The sequence below is a fragment of the Cygnus atratus genome, chromosome 2 (genome assembly GCF_013377495.2).
Source record: "Cygnus atratus isolate AKBS03 ecotype Queensland, Australia chromosome 2, CAtr_DNAZoo_HiC_assembly, whole genome shotgun sequence".
NCBI lineage: Eukaryota > Metazoa > Chordata > Aves > Anseriformes > Anatidae > Cygnus > Cygnus atratus.
The window spans coordinates 37,094,416-37,119,111 of NC_066363.1; the positions used below are offsets into that span (position 1 = coordinate 37,094,416).

General features: G+C 40.1%; 1 protein-coding gene across 1 annotated transcript; it reads right to left on the reverse strand.

The window, feature by feature from the left end:
- SCRN1 (secernin 1) lies at positions 1 to 24,301 on the reverse strand. Its single transcript, XM_035556486.2, has 8 exons — positions 24,143 to 24,301; positions 13,178 to 13,359; positions 9,673 to 9,875; positions 6,500 to 6,694; positions 4,740 to 4,905; positions 2,193 to 2,373; positions 528 to 687; positions 1 to 256 (listed from the first exon to the last, which is right to left on the reverse strand). The coding sequence occupies exons 1-7, from the start codon at positions 24,299 to 24,301 to the stop codon at positions 529 to 531; spliced, it is 1,245 nt and encodes a 414-aa protein (XP_035412379.1). The 3' UTR covers positions 1 to 256; position 528.
- Between the last annotated feature and the right edge of the window lie 395 nt (positions 24,302 to 24,696).

Below are 24,696 nucleotides of genomic sequence, written 5' to 3' on the forward strand. Positions count from 1 at the left end.
TCTGTACTAAATTAGCCAGCATGCACACAGTAATTGGACCAGTCAGTGATTTTCTCCTTTCACTATATACATACACAAACAGGAACGCCACAAGATTGGACAAAGGAAAGCAATTTGTTAACCAGATATAGCTAGCAAGTAACATTTTTTCCTCTAGAAATGTTTTTCCTGCAAATTCACAAGTGTGGAGACTTTCTTTCAAGGCTTGAAGAACTCTGCAGTCTTCCTGTGAAAAGGCTAACAGTAGCCACTGTAGCTGAAACGAGATAAAATTGGTTTAAAATCCATTCCACGCAACAGTGAAATTGAAAAAAAATATATGAATGTCTGCAATGTAATATAGGGGAAAGGGTCTTGAGGCAATTCAGTCAGATGCACTGAAGTGGAGAGGTGGCTTTGGACCTAATTCTGAACACCCTTAACTTTGTCTAAAAGAAGAGGGTGATCAGAATTGGATCCAACATTACGTGTTCACTGACACCTGGCACCAGAAACTCAGCATCTAAAGAATTAAAATGTTTGCTTACTTCATTTGAAGAACTTTAGTTCTGTGTCAACACAGTCATAGAAAAGATCCACTACTTCAGCAGGATCCAGAATCTCTGTACGAGTAAGGATATCTTCCATTGCTTCTAAGCCTTGTTTTTCGAGGTCTAACATAATCCTCATCAGTTTCTGGCCCTTATCCTAAATGCATGAAATAATCAAACTGAATTAACCAGTAAACCAGCTCATTAAAGTATTTACCGTTCTCTTCTGTTGCAAAGATCTTTTCAAGAATTTTTGAAAATAAAAGCCTTTTTAAATAAAAAACAGTTTCTGTTAATACCCTTTGTGGATGGTCAAAGGCTAAAAAGAACAGTGCTGGACACTTTGTGCATTACAAACAATAACCAAGAAGCAGCTGCTAAGTTCAAAGCATAGAAGAAAGATGAGGTGAAAGATGGATAGAGGAAAAGGTTATACACATGAGAAAGAAGTAAAGCAAGTTCTTAAGCTTACAAACCAGTGAACAAATCTATGTGAGAAGAAGCCGATGTGACCAGAAGCCCTGACGATTGTACAGATCATGGTGTGCGCATGTGTATCCCTCAGATCATCACCTACAAGATGATCATTAGATCATCTGAAATGATGCATAATATGACAGCAGTAAGAATCCAGAGAGCAGGAAAGGCTTCATGTGTTATTCTGGCTTACTTCTCTTCATGTTTCTGGGCAGGAAGTACACTCCTGAAGAAGGTGTCATTTTGTTTTATCCAGAAGTTACTTGAAGTCTTCCCCCCAGCCCCCTTTTTTTTTTTTTTTTTTTTTTTTTTTTATTAAATGGAGACATTCTGTTTGTTTTGCCTGCAGCTTTCAAAATTGAATTCCAGAAACAAAAGCTGTTTAGAATGAGTGATGGTTCAGAGCCTTCCAGGATTTATACTGCCATTTGTGCAGAAAGAGCAGGGCACCTCAGGTAAGCTTTAGACTCTTAGGTGTTCAGTTACCATAGCATGAAACTTCACTGAAAGTACATTTCCTTTTTAACACAACTTTTGGTGCCACGCTTTATTTTAATAGGGAAGAGTTCACAGGATACTAATATACTCCTCTCTAGGTAACAGACTTAACTGAATGCTATGGAAGACAGCTGTATATTGAGTCAGTACTACCACAGAGGCCACAGAGTTTAAATTGAACCATTCCAAGAGATTAAAACTATATCTAGCCAAAACTACATTTAAATAAAGATCATACTGGCAGAGGTTACCACTATTTCCTTAATCCTTAACGAACAGGTTTGAATGAACGCTGTTATGATCTTATCAAGACCCTGACCTATGTAAATATGCAAAGCTGACCCTGCTGCAGAGGAAAACTGCAGAAAAATAAGTCCTCTGTGAAGGAACGTACAGCATGACTATGTGGGTCTTCCACAACTTGCCTGAAATACCAACACCAGCATGGCTGGCGTGACCTGGTGATCCCTCTCTCTGTTTTACTTCCTCCTCCCTAAATATCCAGACACCATTATACAACGCAAAGATAGCTGGTATTCTAAATTCACATCGGAACTGTTTTAAGAAATGAGGAGAGTGGAGTGTAAAACCTTCGTGGTGCCCTATCTCAAACTAAGCCATTATCAGCAGATAGGTTTAAGGAAATCTCCGCAAGATTATGAAGTTCTCAGGTCCCACAGTTCTTACCTGATCACTCTCAAGAAGAGACCGGGCCCATTCGTGTGCCTTGTACAATTCATGCCTGCGATCAGGTTTCTCCTGGAATCGAGGTATCTTTTTAGCAGGATCATCATCACCAAAAGAAGGGGACTGGACTTTTGGTACTAATTTTACGTCATCAACAAAAATAAAGGGTTTAAATATGGACCTGAAAGAAAGGAGAATTACTGCTGGTAGTAATCAGACAGATTTTATATACATGATTCAAATGTTCACCAGGCTACTTTAAAACAGATATGAGAAAGCATAGGTAATCCCTCTACACCATCCACAAACTAGGTTAGGGAGTTGGTACTGCTCAGAAGCAAAATGCATCTCCATGCTTTAAAAAGAAATGTAGGTTTGCCAATTATTGTAAAACTGCATTACCCCATTTTACCTAAAGATTTCTTTGGTCTCCTTCATGGCATTTCTGCTACAGTAGCACTGTATTTTCCTCTCCAACTTTTTGTTGAACAAACCTCAGCATTCAGCCTCACATCAGCTTTTTCTCCTCTGTTCACATAGCCACCTCTCATTTTCCCTCAGACGTAATTTCCATTAAAATCACACATACACATTTGTGTGGAGCAGGGACACAGCTCGCTCGGTATCAGAGGATTTGGCACATGACCAGCAACACTGAAGAATTTTATGTTAGGTGGGAAAAAAAAAGACACAGCTCCTAATATTGTGACACATCTCAAGCAGTTTCAGTATTAAATTTGGATCTGAACTCCAGAGAGAGGGGAGAAATAAATAAAACCAACTACCCAGGATCTTCATTCCTGAGAATCTGAGAGGAGGAGGTATTCTCAAATGCACGGAGAAACTGCCTTCCCTTTTAGATGCACATCAAAACTGTACCCTGCATTCCAGCTGCCAGAAGTGCAAGACTTCTGCAAAAATATGCTAATAACTGCTGCCTGCATACAGTCAGCGGGTTCATTGCTGCTACATGATCCATCACTGTCATGAAGCTTTGCTGACTAAGAGTCAGTATGACTCTCTACCTGCAGTTAAAATAATGCTTTTTTTTTTTAATACATTAGAGTATAAAATAAAACAAGAAAGGCCTCTGAAGTTATTTTTACAGCCAGACTTTCGTTCTTTTAAAAGGAAAGAAATCCCACCAAAACAATTTGAAGCCTTGCTCCATTTTATCCCAAACAATTTGCATCATGTTAAAGAAAAGTTCTGGAAAGCAAGCTTAAATTTCTTTCTTAATCCTGAGTGTCTGACTTGCATAATGCACGGTGGTGAGAAGTCCCTTTGGTAAGGATGACTTCTGTAGCACTTGTTAGCACCTGATGCTTACTACCACTCCTATGGGCACCGTTTTCTTCTCCCCATAACTTCTTTACCTCAGTTCAAGTAGCAGATCTCCTGAATAACTGCAACTGTTTAGTTTAATTTCTGTGAATCCCATGTGGATTCTGTTTAAAACACAAGATAATTCATTAGTTCTCTGATGATCTGGCCCATGAGTTCCCTCATGTTCTCAGATGCTTTCAACTAGAGAAGACATCATTAAAGAAACGGAAATTGTCCCTCCAATGAAAGATATTTGGGGTAACTGAGGGTTGCAGTTGTTCTGCTCAACTTCCTGATGCCATACAAGGCTACCTAGGGCACACACCCCTCTCTGCTAGCTAGGCACTTTACTTGTTGCAATTTTACACCCACCTGTCCAAGAGAGGTGACTGAAATGGTCCAAGAACTTACTGTCTCAACAAGAATCCAGCTGCCAAACAATCACTTTGGAGCAGTACTTTCTGGGTCCTCCCTAAATTGTGCTTACTCTAGAAGCTCTGAATTCAGGCAAGATTCCAAATCTGGCCATTCAACCCAGTGGTGTCCATTCAGACTTGCAGCCAGATGCAATTCAGTAACACAGGACCGTCAGACTGCACACCACCAACTACTGAAGGTAGTACTGATCTTTCCCATCCTGCCTGCCTTAGCCTGGAAACTTGGAAACTGCATTAACGAGCCTCTCTGTTAGACAGGCACAGTGGTGTTCCGGCCATAGCCACATCTTCTCTTGACCCGGTGCCCCTCTAACACATTCCTTCTTCTCTCAGCCCAAGGTGACTTGTAGAGGAGGCAGCAAAGAGCCCCTTCGGCAGCAAGAAGTAGTTTCAGTCAATGAGAGCTCTTAATACAAAACAGACAGCACATGTCTTGTCTATTCTGTAAATGAAGGAAATAATTCTACGTTGGCTTTTGTAGGAAAGGAAGTGCAGTAAAGTGGACCTTCCTATTAGCTACCATGAAGTGACAATAATTATTTCTCAAGTTGCCTTTGTGTCACATTCATAATTCAGGATTTTTCTAGGGTTCAGAACAACCCTATGGCTTCCCTCAGCTTTCTGTTTTGAGAATTTTGTTGGTATGGCTCAAAAGGTCTCTGGAAAACAGGACTAGATGGCATATAGATGCTTCTTTATTCAATTCCAGTTCTCAAGGCTTGTTTAATATCTTTCCACCCACCATCTACTCTGTACCCAGGGGACCCCCAGTGCTGTAGCTTACCTTGAAGGGTCCGGCGTGCCAGTGAAGTAATGAACACAGGGAAAACTAGGGTCCTGAGGCAGAACAGACACTATGCTAGCTGTAGTAAGGAAAGATTCAGAGTCCACACAGACGCCACTATCCTTGTCACGCAGCACATCAATCATAGTTTGTGCAGAAACATCACCTATAGGAAGGGAAAAAAATTCCCAAGTGTTTGGTGGCTTGGACCCCATGGAAGGGCTTTAGCCTGAATGGGCTCTGACATAATATGACCAGCAACACTTAGCATGAGCAAATTTCAGTTAACAGTTTCTGTTTTCAACAATATAAAGCAGAATGAGCTTGCCTACTAGTAAAAGAGAACAGTAGGGAGCATTAATTAGGCAGTACAATTACTAGATAGGGAGAAATCTCATTAAAAAGATATTTTTAAGGAAGAAGGCCATCATCTCTGTAATACTGCTTCAGCAATCACTGTGAACAGACTACCTGCATAAAATACCCATTTTCCTCTAAGATGCTACCCCTACCCAAGTCCAGGCACAACGGTAGCACCCTGATCTTCTACTTCTCCTCTGTTTCCATTAGTCTCAGTCAAAACTTTGAACCCTCATCTCACACTCCTTGCATCTTGCAGCAGCAGACCTAGACAAGGAGATCTTTCCCCAAACCATGACCTGCAAGAATCCCCTATTATCATGGTACTTCCTGCATGTGTCTTATCACAACTGTCTCCCCAAGGCACCTCCACGTTACCTTGCACTGTTCCCTGACAGGTAGGGCTTCTTTCCACAGCAGCTTCCTAAGCCTCTCCCTTCCATGCATGAGTGCCCCAGTCCACCAGGAGACATGGAATGGCCCAGCAGGTCTGCAATCTGCAGCCATAGCCATCTGTCCGTCAAGATCCTCGGGCCTTCCAGTGCTATAATCCAGGTTTATTAAGACCTTTCACTTACGGCCCTTCACGCTTGTTTTTATCGGCATCTTATACACCAACTATGCTCCAAATAATTCTATAATGTTAGCAGGAACATTGCAATAAGCATTTCATCTCTACACTCTTCTCGACATTTGCCAATACATGAAAATGCTAATAAATATAACAAATTCACATTTTTAGTACATGGCTTTTTATAAAGATAATTTGTACCATTTTTCATGAAGAGCAGCACTCCTGCAGGCTTGTCATATTCCAGCTATTTTAGCCAGCTACAGTCATTAATTTTGGTGTGGAAATAAACCCTTCCTATGACTGAAGGCAGTTGGCACACTGTCTGTTCTGGTAACTTTGTTCTGCTCAACAATGAAAAAAGGACTTCAGTTTGCAACTGAATAGCATTTCTCTTCTTAATCTATCATCTGAATTCTTTCCCCAAAAGCCTAAGCAAACCTCCCAAAACGTAGCATCCGCTGAGATCAAGCTTTCATACACAAAGGCATTTTTTTTAATACTATATTTATAGTGTTAGGTAGGGCCATTATATTTGTACCGAAAAACAAATGTCGTGGCACATCAAGCACACTAAAACAACAGTAAAGTAAGTTATTTTTTAACTGGCATCATGATTTGAAACAAACTTGTGAAGGACATTAGGAGTTTCAGCCTAAACTGTGGTAAGTTTAGGAGCAGTCTTCAGTTCTGGTCTTCCTTTCCACATGGTTTACAATTAGAAGTAGGTATTCTCCTCAACCACTTGTAGTTCTGGACAGAGTGGTGGAAAGGAGGTAACAGTGACTACGAATCCTGCTGCACATGCAGAAAAATGATTCGTACATACCACCTTGCTTTTCCAGGCTCTCCCTGCCAGAACAGCAGGCTAAATGGTCATCAGAGAGAGAAAACACTTCAGAAAAATTGAAGTCTGTGTCTTCATTCCACCAGCCTTGACTTCTCACGTAATTCCTCAGTTCAGGATGTTCAGCATCAATTTTTGTAGTTAATGAAAGCTGATTGCAAATGCATTTCACTCCCTCTACAGAAAGAGCCACGAATTAGAAGAAAGCATTAATACAGTTCTTATGGGAGAAGCTAGAAGAACAAAGTAATTGCAATTAGGAGACAAATTAAACCATCAGTTAGGATGTACATTTAACACAACCACAAAACTACACATACACAGAGTCACCATTCACGTTGCAGAGCTTGGTTCTCTGTACCCTATTTAGGTAGTTACACTACCACGTGATTAATAGTGTTATTTAGTAAGACAATAGTTTCACAATTCCTCTGTACCTCACACATTCTGAAGTAAGAGATCTCCCAATTCCAGAAGGTAGACTTAAAACACTGAGAAGATGCCAGCCTTACATTTTCTCCAGTGGTGTATTCCACCGCTGCAACAAGATTTGAGGTCTAATTTGATTTCAAACTATATTTCAGCCTGGCTGCATTTAGATTAATGAACCCTCCTTGCCCCCCAAAACCAATAATTTAATTTGGAAAATGTTTTAAAAAGCTTACTGATTACTTTAAGCTTCCCAATTGAAAAACAATTTTAATGTAAGCATCAAAAGATAGGCTTAAGTTAAAGAAGTTCATTTTTAATCTTAAATTTTAAAATGGCATGAAGTAAAAGGAAAGTGCAAACAAGCTTCAAAGGATATTAAAATGTTTGTTGCTTTTTTTTTTAATTTGCTTTTCTCAAAAACACCGCAGTGCTTATATCCATATATCTACAGCATGACTAACAGTGGCTGCTGCAGATATTCCTCGGAGAGGATAAAGTAAATGCATTGGAAGCCAGGGAAAGAGCTGATAAAGTAAATATGCAAACTAAAATAAGACCAGATTCTGGAATTTGGCACAAGTTTTTTCTTAAACAGAAACCAAAGCAGTATTTCTGAAAATTATTAATACTGCCTTCCACAAAAGCTTGCCCTGCTAACGTCCCATGCATGCAATTTAAATAATGAGGAAGAACTTACAGTAGGAAGTTCTGTGCATCAGTCTGAAGGAAAGTTGCTGTCCCTCAATTCTGATTTATACTACAGGCTCACTGACAGTTTGGTCTGATTCACACTTTCAAACAGCATACCTTACAGAGAACTTTCTTGACTTGAGAGATAGGAATATTTGTGTTCATATCAAGCTAGCCAAACTATTCATTAAAAGCCCTTTAATTATTACATTTAATAACTTGTGTGAAATAGTATTGCATGGTTTTGATCCCCGTGAAAAAAAGACAAGTTTATCATGCAAATTATTCTCTGTTCTGCCTTCAATAGGACGGATTTTTAAAGTGTTTATCCTTAAATTACTGTCAAAAAGTTGCTTGATAAACATTCACTATAAGCTTTACAGAACTGTAATATTAGGAAAAGAAAAATTCTCAGGAGGGTCAGGAAAAAAATTTCCTTCACACTGCTGGGAAATGACATACTTGCCCTGTTTTAACCTTTGTGTGTTCATCTGAAAGCTTAAGAGGCATGCTTATGGTTGAAAAACAGAACCTCCTGAACAAAGTATGAAATGCAAAGTTCTTACGCAGCCAGCAGCATCCTCTCTCCTCCTGGAAGCCTCAGCAGGCTGCAGGAGATGGAAACTAGTCAGTTTAACCTGTTGCTTACAGGGGCCTCCAGAAGAGAAAAATGCTGGTAAAAATGAGAACGGAGCTACAATATCATTTCAAAAAGCTGCAAGCTGCAGATGATGTCGACAGTTTATTTGCTAAGAAGCACGTGAAGGTTATATATTGCTGATGCAGTTAAAAAGACTAAGTAAAAAACACGTCAAACAGCAGCCAGGCAGGTCAACAGAAGAGGAAAGGCTGCCATCTCATAGCCCTAGAAACCTCAGGAGCTGACGGTTTTCAAAAATTTGGATTTTATCAGGACAGCATTATCAGTCTCCCCTGCTCTAGGTTTGGTATCCGTTTGTGCTAGAAGACTTCCTCCATTTTACAGGTATCCTTAAAATGCAAGCTTTGCTTGGCAAAACATCATCCCTGCAAAGGTAAGCCAATTCATATTTGATGGTACGAACTGACAATAGGCCATCGCACAACATTCCACAGCCTGGAGTTATTTCTTTGCTTTGGTACACTCAAAAAGTTAAGCCTCCCTCCTTCCCGTATCTGTTACCTCCTACTTTCAATGAAGGAGTAATAAAAAAAGAATTAAATGGATCTCAAAGCAGAGATGGTAAAAATCCTCTTACTATTTGCATCTTTTAATTCATTCAAATGTGTGCAAGTTTTAAAAAGCCCTACTCTTATGAAAATAAAAATTCCTTCAAAACTGAAAACAATAACCCAGATTACAATAACTATATGCCTTAGATAATCATAGTATATAAAGGCAGAGCACATATTCTGACACAGTTTTAAAGCAAGTCCAGCCACCAAGCCACGGAAATTTACAAGTCACTTTTGAGCTCTGGATTTACACATACAGAAGAAGAAACTACCTACTAAAGAGAATAAAACTATCGTTTTGCAGTATTAGATAAGAAAAGTGGATATGTGGAGAAATAGTGAAGTGAAGCAACCAGGAGCAGACCATTCAATTTAAGACCTACATCTAAGTCCTTTTCTCAAAGCTATCAGTGCTTATCCTAGCCTCTCAATATTTTAGATTTGTAAGTAATAATTTATACATTAACTCCACTAAAAAGATTCTTGACATATTCCAAAGAGTAAATAACTCTGGGAAAATACAACACTTACTAAAGATACAAGTTTAAACATAATATTATTATATAACTTATGCTGTGTACAGGTAACATACTCTTCAACTTCACAGAACCTGGCTACATTAACCAATGCAAATAAGCACTTAAAAGCTAGAAGTAGTACAAACATAAAAGAAAATTGACACTGATGGTTTAATCGAACGCTTGCATAAATCAGTTAGTTACTTGAACACACTACTATAAGACCAATTTTTCCAAGACAATTCTTTATAATTACAGCTACTGATTATAAAAGAGGCTTGCTGTGTGTGATGAACTGACCTGTGATTTTTTCTGCTGCCCAGTACTTTCCAGAAGTCTCCAGTATCCAGGCTTCGTTTCTGTCCACAATCAAAAACGCACTTTGGAAAGCATGGCACGAACTCCCATCTTCATAGTAATTCCCTCCTTGTCCATGCTCTTCCAACAGGGCAACTATTACATCCAACGCTTCTCTAGCAGTTGCACCTCTTTCTAGGCCAAGTCTACATGAAAAGGGTAAAACAGATTCAAACAGACATGTAACAGTGAGGTCTTTAAGTTATTCATTTTAGAACCAGATCAGTGCTGCTTTTATTTTCTACTCTGGTTTCTTTATTCTCAGTATCATGGTTGCTTTTGTTTGTTTGTTTGTTTTGAAATTTAATTTAAAACCTTTCAAGGGACACCATAAAAAAGTTTTAGGATGTTTCACACCCAGATTGGATAGCTTGAATTATTCATTAAGGAAATTTAAGTGATTTAGTACAATCTAGTGTCTCAGTGCCTTCAATAACCCACCCCAGCATATTTTAAGGTTGTCAAAAAATTATCATAGGCTTTTCAACTTTACATCTCCATTTACAGTGTGTCTCTTCGGAATTTGTGCTGGAACCAATTTTCTTTCAATATTTCCGTCTGTTGTGACTAGCTTCACGTTTTCCACTTAGATAAACTGGGATAGGGAGAAGCTGGTATGTAGTAGGACCAACTTCTGCCCCTCAAGTCAATCACACAAACGTCATCCATTTCTTAAGTATCACCGTTATGTTCTGACATGCTGTGCTGTGACACTATCTAGCTAAAAATCCACAGATATCTGTCTTAATCCTCACATGCAGCAGTATACTAGGTAACACGGTTTTCAGTCATTAAGTCGGCAGCCAGTTACTAAACAAGCTAAGAACTTTGTGGAATGCATATTTCCTTTTGAAAACAAAAGAATGCTTCATCTATGAGGTTTTAAGATAAATTTTCAATTTCAAATTTCAACAACCATTCGTACTTCAGAATTATACGAGAAAGCTACGAGATGCCTCTGGCCTGTTTAACATCACCTGCTCTCACAACACCCTTTGCCTTTGTTGGATGGATTCAGCCTTTGCCCGTGTTGGCTGGATTTTAAATCCTAACTGGAAAGTGACAATTCCATACAAGTTCAAAGAGAAAGAATGTCTTCCCTACAGAAAAGAATAATAGCTTTAAGAGAATGCAGAAGCTAAGTCTCAGGGGAGTCTTAGCATTCAAGCAAAATTTGATTCTACTACTTGAATGATGTTCTTGGGTTGACAACTCTTATGCCTGCTCTGAAGAACATGTTTCAAAGTGTAAAGCTTTTAGTTTCTTTTGCAAGCATTTAAAGCCATGCATGCACACAGTGTTAGTCTTCATCCCTCAGCTAAGATCTGACATAGATGCCAAAGTCCAACACACACACAGGTGTGAAAAAAGCTGAGCCAGCAGACGTGTGCATTTCTTACTTAGGCTTAAAACTCCCCAGTTAATTTTCATTCCAATAAATCCTGTGTGTCACAGCTAACCATTTCTGCAGATGGGTAAAAAGAGGCAGAACTGGTGCCAGCTGCTTCATCGCAGCCTACATGATTGATTTTGTACTTGATGGCTCTCTTTATTCTATGAGGTCATCCAAAACAAGTAAGCTTAATGCCACTGGCCAAGTCTTTGCGGCAAGAGGAAGAACCATTTTGGCTGCCGCATGAGACAGATGGTAGCCCGCAACATCTCTAGTTCTCCTTGCCTCAAGCACTCTCTGCTTTTGAGCTATCAACAATTTTCTTCTGCAAATAAGAATGAAGAGAGGGAAGGTAGTATCTACAGGTGAGAATCGCTGGTTGTTTATGATTTTAATATATCCTAATTTATTAGCATGGGTAAACCTAGAGCTGCTGGGTCACATATATACTCTAACGTTAAACAGTACTCTGAGACTGCAGTAAGTGTAACCAAAATATGCAGAACGCTGCACCTAAAACAATGGCTTGTTAAAATTGTAAACGAATGGTAGAAGGAGAGGAAAAATTAAGGTGGAGCTTGAAAAATCACCTAACGTATCCCTTCTCTTGTCAAAAGCTTGTCTTACATTTTCTTAAAAAGCTCCCCAGTCTGTTCAGTCTCCCTTGATGCAATTAAACTCACTAGTCCTCTTACGTACAGCTTCTCTGTAGATTCCTTGAGTAACACAGAATTTAGAAAAAAATAACAGAGAGAACCATAACCCCAATTCCCTCATGATCTTCATATTGATCAGATTCTCTAGATGTCTGATCATATTTCCCATTTTCACTGCATTCTCTCCGACTGGCTCACATTCCTCTTGATTTATGGTAGCTGGAACCCGATACTGTGTTTCTGCAGAGACATCATTAGAGTTAGAACATTTACATTTACAGTTTCAGGCAGCTATACACCTAGCAGCAATTTCAGCTAAGTCATGATTCCGAGCTTACGTATGAGAATACCTTCTGAGGTTTTAATGCTCTCTTAAAAGTCAAAGTATCTATTTCCTAGCCTTTATCCATAAAATTTGTTACCCCATTACAAGGGTAAAGTAGAATGGTTTGACGGAGTTTTTCATGACTAACAGTCAGTATCGGACATATGTCATCTCCTTGATATTTAAGTGGCTTTTTTCCCCTTCAGGAACTGAGGTTAAGCTGGTCTATAACCACAGCTCTTTTCAACACTTTTAGGCATAGCCACAACATTTAATCTTTTCCGGTTATCCAGAACCTCTCCTATCTTTCAGTAAACCAAGAAAAATGACAATACTTTTGAAAGTGGTTTAGCCTGCTCATTAGGTGTCCTATGGAAAATTTCAGCAGGACCACTGGGTCTGAAATTGATTGACATTTTTTCCCTTTTCCTTTTGATAAGCTTGCACTCTTTTCTCTTGTTCTTCCATTTTCAGCTTTCTTCCCCCATCTAACCCTTCTTTAAATTCTCTTTACTGCAACATCAGCATGCAGGCTGAAACTTACAGCACAGCACAAGTGTTTCAGGCAGACAGCCTTCAGTGAACAGACTTCCACGGAGCTTTGTTTGCCAGCATTTAAATAAGGGCAATGGTTTGCATTGGAATGCATGGGCTGAAGCGACGCATAGTAGTTTGTTTATGACTACAGTTGGCTACAAGCCCAGGATAAGCTTTTTAGGTCAGAGTAGGCTGTTTTAAAGTGAGGGAGAATGAAGGGCGCATCAGCAGTCTGATGCTACAAATCAGTTAGCAGTTTCTAACTAACAATGTAATCGTTTCTCTTATCCTGTCAAAATAGCCACTGCTAGACAGTAGAGTAGGTAGACAAGGTATGTTTAGTGAACTCACATTAGAATGAAGTAGCACATACTTGGCAGCCAACTTCAGATCCCAAGTGCTTTGAAGTGTTAACTCAGCTGATGCCTTTTGTTTTAAAATCTCCTAATGCCAACGCCACAAAGCCATTACCTGTCATCATCATCATCACAACCTTTGGCACTTAAAATGATGGTCACAGTTCAGCAAGCCACCCACCTGACAAGATCCATTCCAAGCAAGGCTTCCGATTCAGAAGCTGGTTCTCTGGTCACAACGGCTTCATTAGCTACACAAACTCCATGCTCATTAGCTCCCATTTCCGCCCCCCAAAGCCAGGAGGGCCTGCTCAGCACCACAGCATGAGTCTTCGGCACCTGCTCAATCTCAATATACGTGCACTGCATTGGGAAAGAGAAAAAGCAAAACATTTGCAAGCACTTCATTTAATGTTATGACTAAAGTAACACAAGATTTACTGCAGAGACAGGATACACGTCATTAAAAAATTCCCCTACTCCTAGTCAAGAGGTAGACTTTTTTAAAACAATATTTGTCGTGTTTGAACCTTCACATCTTGATACTGCAAAAGACTGGGAGAATACATCTAGTTTGATAGCTAGCTGCAGGTTTCAAACAGTCATGCAGAATCCAAGTGCTAGAATCTGTGGAAAACTGCACTAGATGGACTGTGCTGTTACCATAGAGAAACAGACCATGTTATGTGCAAAACAACATCAAACCATCATCTCACCTAAATGCAATCTCCTGTAGTTTATTAGGTATATGGTGTAATGACAGTAACTGGAAAAATTACACTAGAAGGCGTCCCCCTCTCCCTTGGTGCTTTCCCTGCAGCTGCCCTGGTCTGAGAGTGCTGGCAGAAAAAGATCAAGACTTGAAAGTGTTCAGTGGATAAACAGTCACAGGAAGAAAAACACGGGCATTGTTTTTGCTTAAAACTGATGTCTCTGCTATTTTAAATGGTCTACTGTAATCAGACGTCTATGGATATATTCTGACAAGTCAAAGATACAGAGGAAGGCTGCACAAAAGCCACTGAAACTGCAAGGAAGAAAGAAATCATTCATTATCTTTCACATATAACAACTTTTCTCTTGCTCTGGGACATAAAAACAAGCACTGTTTTCCCAGGCAGCATGGAAGAGAGCATGATCCATCGTTAGATCATTGACTTGTACAAGCCAAAGAAATGGGCTTTAAATTTTTACTCCTGAGGTCACACCAAGTTCTTCAAGGACCACAGATTTTTCATTTGAGGAAACTGAAGCCGTCTGTCATATTTATGAGACAGTTTTTAGTGTCTAGCATTCCTGGTGTAACATCATCCTCACAGGAAGTAATTTGTACCATTCTGCAGGAATATTTGTCCAGACTTAGCAAAGTGAGAAGGATAAGCAGAATGAACTTGTGAACTAGAAGTTGCTCGCCATGAAAATACATACCGTGTCTACAACAAAACCTAAAGTCAAAGGAATCTGCCCAAGATTACTAACGGTGAGAAGCTATTTTTCTCTAACCTGGCTTTCCCCTCTAAGGATTACACAGCACAATCATCTTCAGCCTCCCATCTTGAAAAATGACTTGTATAGAAGTAGTCTAGCATGCAATTAAAATGTATAACAGACCATTTTTGATCAAAGACGCTATTTTTTACAGTCCTTTACTCTATGACCATGCAAGGACACCAGCAATCAGCTTGCTGCCTTCACTAGGAATTGTGTGCTAACAAATCAAACTCCTGGTATTCCCTAAAACCAGGAAAGTTACAGGTGAAATAATAGGATGATTTCTCATGAAGGATATATATCTCAAAAGAAAGGAAAACCTTTCCATTCTTAGGAATTAAAAATAGATTAGGGACACGCTCCCCTTTTCCCTTTTTCCATATGCTTAATTTTTATTTTTGGCGTAGGCAGTTAAGACCCTGACAGAGACTTATCCGCTGTATTTTTGGAGAAAATCCCTTATGTTTGATCAGGCTAGGATACAAATTGTTTATAAGTAATACACTATGTTTTTGTAGATGCAGAATCATAATCAATTGAAGTGCAACAAGATCTGGCACTAGCCAGGTACGAAGATCCGTGTAATAAAAACATTGTGCAGTTCACCCTTTGTTTGTTTTCCAGCCAAGCCGTGTCAGAGAGCAGCCGTTTCTTATCAAAGCTCCCCCTTCTCCATTTGAGCTGTCAGCAAGTAAATCTCATTTTTGACATTCTCTGCATTTTTTTTTTTCCAAAGCTATAGGTCACTGCTGTTTGGAAATGCACTTCACGCACGCACAAGTGAGCGGAGAACAACAGTATTTCTTGGATGTGCAAAGGAGGACACAGAGCTGCAGCAGCAGGAAAAGAGGCTGAGCACCTTTCCAGATTACACATGAAGACATGACAGGACCAGATATCAGGAGACAGGTCTGCAGGCAGGGAGACCTCCACCCGTGCACAGCACAAGTTCTGTATCCCTGCATCTCATAGGTGGGCAGCACGTTGGAGCCATCCTGCAGAGCCATACAGGACATGAACCTCAGCTCTAGAGAAGAAAGCAAAAACCTGGAGGCAGTATGGAGGAGACTTCAGTACTCCATAAAACACACTTGCACAGCATTCGCTGTCTGAATAGCCCTATTATACAACCTCGCAAACTGTGGCTTTGATTTTTCTAGAAGGAAAAATGATGAAAACACTAGGCTAAAAAAAAAAAAAAAAAACCAACTGAAAGATTTTCTTTGCAAATCATCCTATTCTGGCTCTACCTGCCCATCAAACACCTATTACTTGGGGCTTCATCCCAAAGCCAAGCATTTCCAGAGTTGCTATTCACTGTAAAGATTTTATTATCAACAGCAGCAGTCAATGAACAGGAAAGAGGAAGTTGTTTGCTCCTGCTGGAAGGATCCAGAACATTCTGAAAAAAAGAAAAAAGTGCTTTTGCTTTGTAACTATGTAATCAGGACAGAAAACATCCAGAGGCCTCTCCAGGTGCCTCTTTCATTTGGAAACATCTCAGTCTGTAATGAAGGCAACTGTCTGAGGGCAGCTGAGAGCTAATGCAACAGCAAACCACCAGGATGCTGCTGTCACCTCCTGTATTGACTCTTCACATCCCTCACCCCACAGCCAGCAAACACAGGCCATATTTTCATGTTACTTTCAGCTTCTGTACAATAACACATGTACAAATGTTCACGCCTTATATATATAAATTGTCTTAGAAGACCCAAACAACAGAAAGCTATGCCAATCTGACAGTAGATGGCACAGCATTGTGAAACTAACATTCACGTGACACGTGTTCAACTATCCTTTGCCATGGTTACGGACAGGAATGAAAAGTCCCTGATGATATTTTACCTTCCATTTAGAATTATTTATTCCAGTAAGCAGAGAAGTAGGCAGTCAATAGGACAGATGTATAAATGCAGGAGCTTGGTTCATATTTGTTAATAACAGTATGAATTTTGTGGATTTTTATTTTTTTTTAATATGTAGGGTCTAGGTATGACAATAGATTGTTCATTTTAAACTTAAAAACTCTCACCCATCATAACTCCATTTCCCTCTTAAAGTAATATCAGAAAACTATTTTCTGGATAAAGGAATATCTTCACGCTAGAAATAAGATGCGGGAAACAAAGGAGCCAGGCTATTCACCTGGATCCAAGACACATCAATCACAAAGGTAGGTCAACTGAAACCGCTTGCTGGATTTGCAGTGCGACAACCATTCTATTCCACAGAAATCAGAGCGTTTACTTTTAACAGCTCAGACATGGAAAAAAATAGCGGGGAAGAAGAACAATATCCACCAAAAAAAAATAAAATAAAAAAAACAGTGGCCACTAGATCTTCAGAACTGGGAGCTTAGGCGAAGAGATTTCAAAAAACAAGCCCAAACCACTACCTCCCTAGCGCCTCTCCTGCACCCCACCGATCTGGCACATCTCTCTGCGCAGTGGTATAGCAGCCTGTTAAAACACGAGCTGTGCCAAACTAGGCAATGACAAATCAAACAGACATAAGGCACTGCTGTGATTCTGCCTGCTGCCAATCCCTTCTTTAAAATTCCCAAAGCATCCAGCCTCAGGATTTCCTAACGCTAACAATTTTCTTAGAGCATGCATGCTAAAAATGGGAAGAGTACCACTGCTACATTTGGTGGCCACGGCTGCTGGTGAGTGCTGTCAGGCTCCACTGATCTGCTCGAGCTCCAGTCCTGAAAGCAGCAGAACTGCCATTGTGCTCTGTGACAGGAGGTTCCCACTGGGAAATAAGGAAGTTAAGGACAGGCTTCATGTGCAAGAGATGCAGCCAACACCTCTAAGGAGAGCTGAGCAGGCTGGATACTAATGACATTTCCTTTATTTCGCAGCATCAAGAGCAGAATTGTATCAAGGCAGTTCTAAACATAGCACAAGGCACAACTGTGCCTCCCACCCTAGCTAGGGCATCCAGAGATGTTGGAGGTATTCCAAACGCAAACATGACAGTTGTAGGCACAAGAGATTTCTCCTTTCATTAATGAAAAGAAACTATTGTGCAGCTTCTACTGTACTCGGGCTGCAGGAGCCTGATTCCTAGCACTGTCAGCCAGGTCATTACAAAGCATCAGGGAAATCACATAGGCTTCAGCCCTGGGTAACAAAGGCAATAGTGAGTGAACGCTTTAGAAAAATGATCTTTGAAGAAAGTCCGTAAGATTCTAGATTACAGAATTACAGAAAGGCTCCCCCACACCACCCCCTCATCGGATCCAGGCTCTAACTTGGAGTTAACTCTTTGCTTAACTACTTCAAGCACTGCTGTACCATAGCACATATTTGAAAAGAAGCAAGATCTCTGTGCTGTTGCAGTAACTAGAGAAGTTGCAGTTAAGAGAAGTTGCACCTTGACTGCTTTTCAACCCCTCCTAGAGGGGGATGGCAAAAACAGCAAAAATGGAGGACTGGAAAGCTAGGACATGGTTGGTCAAGAAAGCCCATCAGAGCATCTCCTGTGGGTGTACCTGGCAGTGTGTTTTACAGGTAATTCTTTTGCTGCTTATTTACAAGAACAAACTCAATAGAGCTAAAGAGGTGGCAATAACCACCCTCTGAAAACAGAAATATGCAAGCAATAGCACGGAAGACAAAAAACGTGTCTAGCTGACACTGTTACCACCACCTGCACTTACGCGCTGAGCAGCACTGTAAGCATATAAGAGAAGACACGTGGAGAATTTTACACCACCCCTTAAGCGCCCCCCTAATGTTTACTGCCATTCTCTGTCCCTTTGCACCCACACGGAGTGGAGGGGACTGGGATAAATCTAGCGTGGGCACACCTGAAGTAGTCAGCTCTAGCAGTTGCACAGTCAGAACAGAACTGCGACCGTAAGTCTCTTGGGTGGCATGACAAATCCTCAGCTATCTATCCTCACAAACACACTCTCTGCTAGTACTTGCAACCTCGTGTTGTAGCCAGGTAAAAAACACCAGCAGCATTTGCTAAGTGTACAAATACAGAACAAAAACTTCTGCCAGAAGAGTACCTCTTACCTCCTATTATAAAGAGGGAAAAACTGTTCTTACGATACTAATACACTTTACATAGACTTCAATATTTGCATATTGTTCCTTGCTTTTTCTATTCATTACAACCAATAACTGTAACATTTGCATCTGTGTGCCTCTCATCTCTAGCAGTGTCTTAAAAAACAACACTAAAACTTGAAGACTACAAATGATAGATTTTATCCTAGAAAAGATTTAGAGAAGCTAGAACAAGCTGAACTGTTCTGCTCCCAAAGAGTAGAAGTACGCACACTCTGACCTACTCTGCAGAGCCACCAAGGAGCCTCAGGCATTGAGCCACGCTATGGAAATGAGCACAACAAAACGAAATATAAAAGTTGTTAAACACACAAAATACCACTGAGTGCAGCAAGGCACCCAAGGCTCAGAGCACTCTGGAGACATCAGCTGTCAGAGCTGATTTAGCAGTCAAGAATTCATCTCTTGTTTTTGTAAGTTACAAACCTAGCACTCCCCTGGGTTCTGAGTAAAAATAAAACTGAAATCAGGACAAAGCTTATTAATTTTATTTTTTAAAACTGGTAAGAAACAGATTTTAATGAAGCCACAAAAAGCCCATCACAGAGATATCCTTGGAATTCACTGATATCCTACTATTGATTCCTTTGGCTGACCACTTTGAAACTCGCACATTTTTCTGCCACCAGTAAACGCTCTGAGTCAAGACAGGATAGATGGTTTTTACTGCCCCTCAAACATGGTTCCAGCACTCTCCCCCCTCTTCCTCTCTGTTCCAGTTATTAAAAAAATAGATTAAAAAATTTTGAAAAAAAAAAAAGCATAGCTCAAGCTAACCAGTTTTGCTTTGGTATCAAGAGGGAGCAAAGCAACAGCACTCCTCCAGTAAAAAAGAGGCTTTGAGAAGGCAGAAGCATCCAAGAGATTATGGCTTCTACCTCTGAACTGCTGCCGGCCTGTGCGTTGTGCTACAAAGCAAAGTCAAGCACATTAGTTTAAAGGCCAGCGGCGTGCAATGAAGCAGAACAGAGAAAAAGCTCACATTAGCCAAGCAACAGACCCTGCTGAAGGCAGCAACCACTTTCTCTCTTTTATTAGTTGATGTCTGCCTGCACAGTGCCTCCCCTCTATCTTTGTGTGAAGTGGAAAGGTTAGCTTAAACAAGGTGGGCTGAGCTAAGCTGTCTGACTGCCTGTCATGAGAGGCTGCTTACACAGAGAGACACTGGGGCTCAGCTGAGAAACAAGAAAAAGCAATTTCCTAAACCATCTCTGAACTGGAAGCCTTTAGACTACAACTTTTTGCATCTACACAGAGTAAATGAAAAGTTTTATCATCGGCACAGACAATGCTATGTTTGTTTAAGGTCTCCAACTGGCCAGCACTTACCCATGGAGGTGTGACGCCAGGATGCCCAGGTTCAAGTTCCCAGCTGCAGTGACGTGACTGTAAGTGCTGCACTGTCATTCTGATTTGGAGGCTTCCCAAAGAGAAAGTTCGCAGTAGATTCAGCTGCTGCTTGGCTACTATTACCAGATTTTAAACATCTTACTCCCAGGTATAATGCAGATAAACCATACAGCTAGCGTAAGAGGGAATCAAAGTATAGCAGAACTAAACTGCAGCACTGGCACGATGCCTGGTGATTATGTTACAAATACCAGAGTAAAATACCTTCAGGTAACGCGAAGCCAACTTTAATGCAGCCAGAATCTACTTTCCAAGTTTGTATCTATCTTGCAACATCAAACAGAGACCCCTCAGTTAACTTCAGGTGAATTTTTATGTCTGCAGTACTCAGTGTAATGCACAGCAAAAACATACTGCTCCTCTGAAAACTCAGAGCAAAGGGAACAAGGACTGTATCCTTAAAAATAATAATAAATGAATAAAAACTATTAAAAAGAGAAAATAAAACAAAAAATCCTTTAAGCCATAACTGTGCCATGAAGTTTTAGAGAACACAAAATTCTTCCTACCCCACAGAGGGCTGGCTTTAAGCCCAGAAGAGTGGTCAATACCAATATTCAATACCATTAGAAAACTCTGCATTTTTGACAATGCAATAGACTTGGTTGTAGGCCATTCTTTTCCCTTTCCCCACTCCCTTCCTCCATAAAAAGTTGCACACTATCAAGGTAGAAAAGCTTTTACAGCTCTATGCTCTAGCAAGCAACCATGACAATTTTCAAATTGGATAAAGGGCCAGGTTAGAACGAAGGATGGTTGATCTAAAAGGAAAAAAAAAAGCCCCCCAAAAAGCCCAAGAATTCTTCAGGAGGAAGAAAACCGTAGCAAGTAGCAGATTACCAGAGAACAAGAGAAATCTAGTCAGGAAAATCTACCTTAAAAATAAAGCAGAGGGCCTTGTATCTTAACACTGACACAACACAAATTCTAACCAATACATGAGACAATCCACATCTGGAGAAAAAAAACCATACTTACTTTTAGTAGAGAGATTCAGAAAAGGTCCCTATTTACGCGTAAGGGAGCAACTTTTCACCTGCACACACGTATTTCCTAGACTGACCACTACAACAAGCAAGAGTGCTGATAAGCATTTGCAACTGCAAAGTAACAATGCAAAACAAGAGCAAAGTTTTGAGAAAGTTGTCACACACACACACACACACACACAGAGAACAGACCTTGATGAAAAGCCCTTTTGTACAGGGCCTTGGGAACCTGCTGACATGCAGGAAAGGAATTATGCTGATGAGTTAGCTGCAGGGTTACTGTCTGGTAGATTGTGCCACAAAGACCAAACTTAAAACGACTCCCAGTATTAACTGAATACCGATCTTTCCTTGTTTAGGGCGCACTGGCTGAGAGCAGAGCCTGATACATTCCTTTACAACAACAATCTGGCTGAAGTACAGTGCCATGTGTGGTTATACTGTGCATTACCACGGTTGCAAATGTGAGCAGTACAGGACAAACAGGATCCAGACTTCTTGAGAGAGTCTTACAAACTACCCATGGTCTAAGTGTGTTCAAAACCACCTCTTTAAAGAAGTTCAGAATGTGAGTGACAGTCATGGAAGAGTACTGAAAGAGGGATAGACATTACCTACAAAGAAGAGAATATAACGAAAAGGAAGTTGGCCATCATTGCCCAGTGAAGTTAAAGAATATGTATCTAGCATAAGAAGCCAATACAACACTACAAAAAGTACAATATGAACTGGAGAGAAATCTGTTCATTTGGAGGGGAAAAAAAAAAAAAAAGAATGAATGAAAAGGAAAGTTTAGCCAGAGGCACAAAGGATTATTGGCTAAAAAAACAGTAGCATGAGCTATTTAATCATATTTTTCAATTTGTAAAATATCATACCTTTAATTTCCTCAAGACCTGTTTAGTTAATTTTATAACAGAAGAAAAGCTGTAGCAAAAAAAACAACAAAAAAAAAAACACCATTAGATGAATCATTCGCAGTTTTCCAAGAAAAAAATAATAATTCTGCACATGTCAGAGGCTACATCTAAAAGCTTTGATATTCCTCTTCACCTCCTGTATTAGCTAATTATGTCTGACAGCTCAGTAAGTTTGCTGGAAAGGTGGTTAGACTTTATCTATGGCTGCTACTTAAAAAATGTGAAGCAGATGAATTCAAGTCCTCTGAAGCTCTTCTCAACTTTTAGAGGTACAACTAACAGCACACAGCTTTTGCCCAAGCTCTGCATACAGGCAAGTATGCATTTATCATGAGACAAGAGCAGTGTTAGACATGTTCCTGTAATAGAAGAAATACACATTCATTTTGGATAATTATCAAGAATGAAAGATCTTATTTCAGTTCTGCTGTCATGAAGAGTTACCATGCGTGAAGTTTCAATCTTCTCGTTAATCAGCATCCTTAAGTTTATACAACTGCAAAATCTAGAATCAAATCTAGCAGCCCAAAACCTAGACTGTAGAACTTTTAATGATGCACTTGATCGTTCAAAATTTCTACAAAAAGGATTATTGTACTTTTTGAAAGACCTTTGAAGTGACTAGCTTAAAAGAAAACAGAAAAATGTAAAGGACAATTTCTAAAGATAATTACTCACCAATATTGATATTTGCTAGACTTGTTTGTTTAACTTAATATATACGTGCAAAAAATCATGACTTTTAAAGAAAAACTGGCAAGTAAGTCCATGTTTAGATCTATCTGAGGGAAAACTGCTAAAGGACTGTGCAAAGCTACTAGAGCTTGTATGTTTTTGGAAATCAGTGTACTTGCAAAACTTTAGGGTAGCTAATGTAGAATTACGTAGTAGCGTAGACTAGCAGAGACCAAAGTAACCATCTAATTCGGGCTTAAGCCCCTACTTAAGAAAAAAAAAAAAAGGCATTAGCCCACTCCAGTCTCTTGTCTAACATTGTATCTTCATCATACCACAACAAATTTTATCTCCATTAAAAAAAAAGATTGTGCAATTTAAGGGGGCCTGCAGACACTGCTTAGCAGAATAACTATAATATGTGGTGTGCTAGGCATAGTGACTGTATTCCCCGTTTCCAAAAGGCAACTACAAAAGGCATTAAACTGGTTAATCATGGGGTGCTAAAGGGAATCATAATACATTATGTATGGCTCAATTACATCCTAGAGCAAGTTATGACAATCTCATTGAAGAATAAGATACGGGGCAGAGCCCAAAATAATTAAGTACTCTAATATTAAGCTCTTAAAAATTATTCTCCTTTGAGAAAACAAAGACTCCAGAGCGGCTTTCAGAATTTCTTCCTCCACATTAACAACACTTTTTTTCTCCAGTTCTGTGAAAAGAAACTTTAAAAAAACTGCTCTGAAAGTTTTCTTCTTGTCTTATCATCATGCCTGCGTTTTGTATGCTAGCACAGGTCTACTGCAGTGCTACCTCTACAGCACTGCAGTAACAGCAGTTGGTGCTTTTGGAGAGGGGGGTGGTTTTCTTTGTATCTGAGATTAAACCCCTTAATAATGCACAAGTTGCAGTACATGTTAGTAGTAAAACAAATCAGGAGAACATTAGCTGTTACAAAGACCAACAGCACCAAGTCCTCTGAAATCTGGAAGTGGTCCCACTTTGAAGGATGAAAATGGCACTAGCCTTGGGATCTCTTTCAGGGAAGCAACAACTGTGATATCCATAAAGGACTGGCAGGGAGGGGAGATACCAGCGTGGCACAGGCTGCCTAGTGTCCTCAGCCTTCTGCACAGCCACAGGAATGGGAAGAGGTTGAATGCAGGTCCTCTGCTCAAGCAGCTACCCCCTCCAATCCTTCTCTTCTGCTGCCTCAGTCTCTTCATCGCACCTGCACCAAACACTTACCCCTCTTCCCGTCTTGTTTCATTTGTCCCCTTTCTTTACCCTTCCACATCTGCTTATCCTTACAATTCTCCTGTCATATAGGCTACACAGTGCAGCTCTCTGAGATCCGTTCCGCCTGTCTGCTGGAGAAAGTACAGGTTGTGTATTTTTCCTCAGTTAAACTAAGAAGTTACATTCCGAGTTTCACTTCTAAGACTTTCAAAAATCTTGTCTCCTCCCTACTTAGTGAAGGGAACAAGGATTGCACAATCTGGCAAGGAAAAAAGCAGCAGTCATTTCTTCTGGTAACAGTCATTTCACACCACGTGAATTTTACCCTTACCTCAACTTTACTTCCCGGATCATGAGTTGCAGCAGCAAAGTAGACCACCTCCTGCACTTCATCCCTAGGCCGTGCAGAGTTCTTTCCAAACACCACCAGCCCGTCTTTAGAACACGGGGGAAAGGCTACAAAACAGTAACTTGGAGGAGCTGCAGCCATTCTAAAAAAGGAAAGAAGAAGTAAAAACTAGTATTTACCCAATTCATAATTTCATACATTAGAAAATTATTCATTCTTCTATGATTTGTTGCAGCCAAGAGACAATACATTCCCTCTATTTGTCAGTTGATTATTCAGTGATAGTGGAAGACGATGCCAGCTCCGAGGAGTCTTATCTGGGTTTAATAAAAACAATAGTGGTGATTTTCAGACATTTTTCACTCAGGCCTTGCAAAGACAAAGAAGAGAGAAAAAGACAAGATGACTGTACCTTAATGAATCTACCCAGTCCCCATGGAGGGAAAGAAGATATTCTGCACCAGAGCTGTTTGGGAACATATGACCTAGATGTATTCTGCTGACTCAGACAAGTGCAGAGACACAGAAGAATTTTA